The sequence below is a fragment of the Dipodomys ordii genome, unplaced genomic scaffold, assembly GCF_000151885.1.
Source record: "Dipodomys ordii isolate 6190 unplaced genomic scaffold, Dord_2.0 Scaffold83, whole genome shotgun sequence".
Classification (NCBI taxonomy): Eukaryota; Metazoa; Chordata; class Mammalia; order Rodentia; family Heteromyidae; genus Dipodomys; species Dipodomys ordii.
In genome coordinates, this window is record NW_012267299.1 from 4,205,176 (window position 1) to 4,212,299 (window position 7,124).

A 7,124-nucleotide genomic window follows, 5' to 3' on the forward strand; every position below is an offset into this window, starting at 1 on the left:
GAATTCTATGTTTCCATCAGAAAAAATGACATTGCCCCATTTGTTAGGAAATGGAAAGGCTTGGAAAAAATTATATTAAGTGAAGTAAGCCAGGCCCAAAGAAATATAGGTCCCATGGTTTCCCTTATTTGCAATATCTAGTATATGTCTGAGTCAAGCAGAAAAGGTCAGATAAGTTGATGTTAGGTGAATTGAACCCGAAGATATGTATTCAAATGCTTTTCTTCTTTCATGCAATTGTTTCTAACACATCTATAAGATTATTTCTTTGTTGCTTTGTATGTCCCTCCCCAACAGTATAACCCCTGCTTTCACTGTATTTATGTCAGTATAATTTGTGGAGGGGAAGGGGAAAAACAAATCTTTTAAATAGGGATACAGGTGGACCCATTGCAACAATGAGATGTACACGTCGTTATGTCGAAAACAAACTTTATAACTTTGGTGGGGGGTGAAGAGCGGGGAAGATTGGGTGGGGTGGCGGGGAGGGGGAGGATGGGAAGGGATGGGAAGGGGAAACAAAGGAGGATGGTACAATGTTTGATAAAAAATGTACTCATTATCTTGCCCATGTAATTGAAACCCCTCTATACAGTATTTTCACAATAAAAAAAGAAAGAAATTGTCTTTCATCTCCTGAAAAATCTCGAATGGAAAATTAGCAAGCTTTCTTGCTTTAATTCCCAGTTCAAACCCCCATGGTTGGTAAGCTCCATGGGGCACACATCCAGGCCTGTTTGAACCTTCAGATCATAAGATAGTATCAGAAACAAAACACATCATAATGTATTAATATCTAATATATAATAGAGTAAGTAATTAATGGTGAATGGATGAAAAGTACTTATTTTTTATATTATTCAGTACAATTGTTACTTTTCCTAGTCATTTTAATTTTCTCAAAATATTTTTATTTAACTCTTGCATTCTATCAAATGATGTACTGCTAATAGTATACTTAATTTTATTTCTGTTTTGTTAGACATTTTTCATTAGAAATGTTAATTCTCAGTAATTTGCTTCTATATGGGTCCAAGATCCATTGTAAAAATTTAAATGAACTATAAAATCTAATGTCAAAAGAAACCTGAAACTCTATTAGAGGTGACTCAATAAAGACAGTGTAATTTTATGTATTTTGCTGCTGAAATAAAATAAACATATAAATAAGAGTTTTGAAGATATACTAACATATTCATACTTCCTCACTTCTTCCATTAGAAAGTGACAATTGTACAGATTATGCAACTCCAAGAATTTTTCTTTCCTTTCTTGTAGGAATGAAGTTTGAACTCAGGGCTCTTTTCACTTGAGCCATACCTTCGCCCAACCAATAGATGTTCTTCAAAGGTCACTTATAGATACATTAAATTGGAACCAACAAAGTTGCATTTTCCCTATTGGAATTTTTCTGACTTTTCAAGATTATATACCCATGAACAAGAGGGAAAGAAAGGCCAGGCACTGGTGACTCATACCTGTAATCCTAGCTACTTAAGAAGCTAAGATTTTAGGGTCAGGTTTGAAGCCAGCCCAGGTAACAAAATCCATGAGACTCTTATCTCCAATAAATTATCAAAAGGCCAGAAATGGGAGAGTGTCTCAAAGGATAGAGAACCGTCCTTGAGCAAAAAGCTAAATATCAGTGTCCAGGTTCTGAGTTCAGGTCTTAGTACTAGTACCATAATAAATAAACCACTTATAGCTAATATAAATTAACAAGGAAAATGAGACATATCAACCATTAAATTTGTTTATATCTTTTAACTTACTTAAGTACTCATACAAACTCTAAGTGCAAAAAACAAAGCATTAAAAACATTATTTGTGGTGCAAGAGATCACACTCCTAATAACACATGACAATCAAGACTTTAGCATTGAGCTAGCCCCTACCCCTGTTTCATGGGACATGAAAATAAGTTTTCATGGACATATTTTAGTTCACTTACTTATTTTTAATATGTTATAATTTGAGATATTAGAAATATAAAAATTAAACTTTCTATTTGATTTTTTTTGCCAGTTCTGGGGCTTGAACTCTGGGCCCGGACACTGTTCCTGAGCTTCTTTTTGCTCAAAGTGAGTGTTCTACCACTTGAGTCACAGTGCCACTTCCGGCTGTTTCAAGTTGTTTATTGGCGATAAGAGTTTCAAGAATTTCCTTCCTGGGCTGGCTGTGATCCTCTTATCTTAGCCTCCTGAGTAGCTAGGATTATGAGCCACTGATGCCCAGCTTTTTAAAAAATTCATATTTTATTGTGAAGGTAATGTACAGAGGGGTTACATTTACAAAAGTCAGGTAATGAGCATATTTCTTTTTGAACAATGTCATCCCCTCCCGCCTTCTCTCCCAGTTTTTCCCCTCCTGATTTGCCTCCCCTTCAAGTTGTGTAGTTCATTTTCAACATAGTGACTAGTGAGTATCACTGCTGAATTGATTCACCCTTTGTCCCACTGTTTCTGTGCTTCCTTTACTCTTCCCTAAGCCACATAAACAATACAAAAAATACAGAAATAAAAAACAGTGGCAAAAGGGAATAAATCAAAGAAAAATGAAAAAAAAAACCATAAACAGTACTGTAAAAAAAAACTTGTTTCCATTTTCTGGAGTTCATTTCAGATGGCATCATTTTACATGATGATATGCACATAGGTATGGAGCCCTTGTGATCCACTACTAAGAATATCCTCCTTTCTCCTCACTGTGTGAATGTTTAGAGTACTGTTTAATTAATCATGTCCAACTGCAAAACAAATAAAGTATCCAGTACTTTGAACCATGGTTTCTTTCTTCTCTTCTCCCCCCGCCCCCGTTTCCTCTTTTCTTATTTTCTCATTTTCCTCCTCGCCACCTGGTTCTTCCTTCTTCTGTTCTTCTACCTCTTCCTTGTTCCTCATTTTCTTTCTTCCTTCTCCTCCTCCTCCTTCTCCTCTTCCCTCCTTCTCATCCTGTTCCTCCTTTTTCTTCTTACTCTCTTCTTCCTCTTCTTCCCCCTCCTTCTTCTGTTCCTCCTTAATGGACATGTTTTCAGATGGATGGTGAGACAGAAAAACAACCCAATTTGAGGAATTTAATGCCTTTAGAGAAGTGGCATAACTGGTTATCTTCTATGGAAACAGTAAATTGAAATTTTATTTCATCAGAGAAAAAGAATAAGTCTCAGACTGATATGTGGGTAAAGGAGGAAAAAGGATACAGAAATTAACAGCTGACTTCACAACCTGGGCTCAGGAAGAGGGACATTATTTGTAAGTGAAATAATTTCTTCAAGCAGCAGGCGGCGCTAATGCATCACTAGCGTTTCTGTAAGGGTGGTTAATGGCTTCAGTTGCTGTGTAGCATAAGAATAATATCTAACCTTCAAACTACAAATTTGGTGGTTATATTTTTATGACTATATGATATTTAAGGTTTTTAACTAGGCAGTATAGGTTAGTGATTTGATTTTATATAATATTTTGAAAGATACTTAAAACAGAATTTGTAATGTAAGACGTGATGTTCCTTAGCTAATTAATTAAAAGTGGAGCAAATATAGTAATTAACTGTTGTAGGTATAAAAAGGGAAAATATACAGCAAGAATGAATTTAGATTTGCATTACCAATTACATGTTTAAAAAAATTAAAAGGCCAGAATGAATTTTTTAAACATAATTCTTAGCCAAGTGCCAGTGTCACTATAACCAATTCTAGCTACTCAGGAAGAAGCTGAGATCTGAGGATCTAGGTTCAAAGTAAGCCTGAGCAGAAAAGTCATAAAGACTCCATCTGTAAAATAATCAGCAAAAGCCAGGCTGGACATGAAGCTGAATTGGTAGAGTACCAGCCTTGAGTGAAAAAGCCAGGTGAGAGCTAAAGGCTGAATTCAAGCTCTAGAACTGGGGTGGGGGTGAGGGTGAGAGCAGACAGATACCTTGTATCAACTTTTTGCTTCTTTTTCATATTTTGTGTTTTGTTTTGCTTTTGTTGTTGCTGTGTGTGTGTGTACAAGCACACGTGTGCGCATGGCAACGGCGTTAGTATCAGCACTTGAACTCAGGGCCTCTAACTCTTTCTCACTTGCTTGCTCACTGCCTACACTAGAGCCACACCTCCAGTCCAATCTTGGTTTTTAATTTGACTTTACAAAACCACAACCTATCTAGCCTTACACCTTGCCAACCTTACTCCTGTTAATCACAACAATGTTTTGTAGCTCCATTAGTCCACTATAGGGCCTTTGAATATTCAGGTCCTGAAGCTTGAAATGCTCTACCTCTGGGGACATGCTTCCTGGGCATGGTCATTTCTTCACAACAGCCTTCTCTACACAGAGAGGCTTATGAGCTATTTGGGTGGTTCCCTACCCTTTTCTTTTTTGCCACATAATGGACTACTTACATGATTAACTAATATAATCATATACAGTTGTTCTATGATTGATTAATATTATAAATATTTAAATTTCAATCAAGAATTGAATATTACATTATTAACATGTCTATTATCATTCTAACAGATTGGTGGTTATAATGTAATGACAATTATGATCCTATGATGTCAATTAATATACTATTTAATATTAATATATATCCTGGAAACTTCACAAGGAGAGATCATCTCTTTTCTGTTCACCCTTCAGTTTCCACTGCCTGTTAACAGGCAGGACCTGCGCAATCTTCTGCTAAAATAAAATCCCCTAGACCAAATGACTTCAACAACAGAATTTACTTTCTCATTGTTCTAGAAGCTGCAATCTGAGCTCTGAGCACCAACATATCCGTAATCTAGGAAGGGCTCCCTATCTTGCAGATGGTTTTCTTTTCATAGCGTTTTCACGGTCTCTTTCTTTGCAGTGTCACAGCCCTACTGGATTACATTAGCCCAGGCTGAAATGTGCAGGCATTCACAGTATTCATAAAATCAGGCTTTATAGGTTTGCATAGTTTCAAGTACAGTTTAAAACTCCTAGATGTTGGAAATGTGGTGCTGGTGGTTGTTGTTTTTTCTGTATTATTCTCTTCCATTGCATATTCCAATGCATCAATGTCTTGAATGATTTATGCTTAATGAATGAATGTGTGAGAGCTCTTCAGTTAAAAAGAGGGCCAGGCACTCTGTGTGGTGGGTGTGTGAGGTTCAGGATATCCTGAGCACAAAGGGCATAATAGCTCCTGTGAAGGTTAAGCTTGGCCCTAAACCCCACAGTCCAATCCCACTGAAGCTATACTGCCTGGCAGATGGAAAACTTGGGCAAATTACTCAACCCTCTGTGCCTCAATTTATCTGTGAAGTACAGATGATAGATTATCTTCCTCAAATAGTTATTATTAGTAAGAATATAAATAAAGCCTATGAAAGAGTATGTAATCAACAAACACATAAAAAGTACACTGCATCATTTATCATGAGGGAAATGCAAAGTAAACTTAAAATGTTGTGCTACTATACATCTGTCTGAATGACTAAAATCATAAAGACTGAAAATACTACGTGCTGGCAAAAGAAGTAGAGCAACTGCAATTCTCACACACTATTACTGGAAGTCAATGTTCACTTTGAAAACCTATCAGAAACTTCTGAAAAAAAGAATCTGACCTGTGACTCAAGAAAAAAATATTGCTATGAATATATCAAAAGAAGTAGAATACATAACCACAGAAAGACTTGGAAGAATTCTGATAGCATAAAACTGGGATACACATATCTAATTTATAACAGAATAAATGTATATAGTCATTCAGGAAAAAAACATGCTTGTGTTATATTCATAAAGGGCTTAGCATGTAGTAACTACTGATACACACAAAACACAACAATGTTCCCACAACATTGTGTGGAAAATAAGCCCGGCACAAAAAAATTTGCATGCTCTTGTATTCCATTTGAATGAAGAACATGAACCAGAAGCTCTAGTCTAGAGAAACAGACATGAGGATAACAGTTGTTTCCAAGGACTGGAGTGTGACCCCCAAAACAGGCAAGACAAATTGTGGAGATGAAGGAAATGCTGCATTTGGTTTTGGAGAAAAGTATCAAGCTGTACATAAACTTTTACTCTATAAAAATCATATCAAAATTATATCTAATTAAAAGTCTTTAGCACAAAGTTTTGTTTTCCTATATGCAAAAAAAACCATGTGAGTCTGGCACCTGTGCCTCATGTCCATAATCCTAGCTACTCGGGAGGCAGAGATCTGAGGATCATGGCTCGAAGCCAACCCAGGCAGGAAATTCCATGAGACTCTTAACTTGCCAGGTTGGTGAGCTATCATTTGAACCACACCTATAGCCCCAAAGATGCCTTTTGAATGTCATTTTAGACCATTTTTCCTTGTGACTGATAAGGTAGAAGCTCAAGGAAGCACAAAGGGGTAAAGCATGTTTGTGGTATAGCATGCCTACAGCATTCCTACACTAAAAGACTAGTGAAGACTGAAGATACCGATACTCACCTTAATCACCTGGTTCTCAAGATAATTCATGAAGCAACCAGAAGTTGCTATACAGTTTCTACATTTCCAACAACGAAGAATACTTCTTTCTTGTGGATTATGTGTTTTAGTTGTAAATTCTTCACTTCTTTTCATCTGTGGAAACAGGGAGGTAGTTTTAGAATGTTAAAGTATGTCCAATCTATTCCCAAATCCACACAACAGCAGTAGCTATTTGTTGAACAGAAAAAATATATCATTCATGGAAGTGCCTAGAGTTCCCTGTCTCCCCACCACTACCACTGTCTGTGTCTTGACCCAACATCTCAGAGTGTCTTCATTGCTCTCAACACAGCCATATGAAAGACTATTTCCAGTAACCTGAGGCCAGACAGGTCTATGGATATTCTCAAGCATTAATGAAAGTATGAAGATACGTCCAAAATCAGCGAAAGCCATTGGCTCCGGCCAGTTATTTTAAGCCGAACTTCTTGAAATCTGTATATGAACTCCTTACTTGGTCCCTTTGTGTTGACATACCAAGATGGCACACGCTTTGCCTCTAGATAGATATCTCTTTGCTCTTGCAATAGTAGATGATAAGCTGCAGCACGCAGTAAGGGCGCCTAGGAAAGGCTGCACACTCAGCACCCTGAGGTTGAGTGCTGCTGTCTGTGGAACCATAACTTGCCCTGTTTCTGGACACC

The 7,124-nt window shown here is 37.1% G+C and overlaps 1 protein-coding gene across 1 annotated transcript in view; it reads right to left on the reverse strand.

The window, feature by feature from the left end:
• The window catches only part of Rnf180 (ring finger protein 180), a 104,626-nt gene extending 98,053 nt beyond the window's left edge, over nucleotides 1-6,573 (reverse strand). The window contains exon 1 of the mRNA XM_013025256.1: nucleotides 6,439-6,573. Coding sequence (XP_012880710.1) covers nucleotides 6,439-6,573 — 135 coding nt within the window. The remainder of the gene's footprint in view (nucleotides 1-6,438) is intronic.
• Nucleotides 6,574-7,124: the final 551 nt, after the last annotated feature.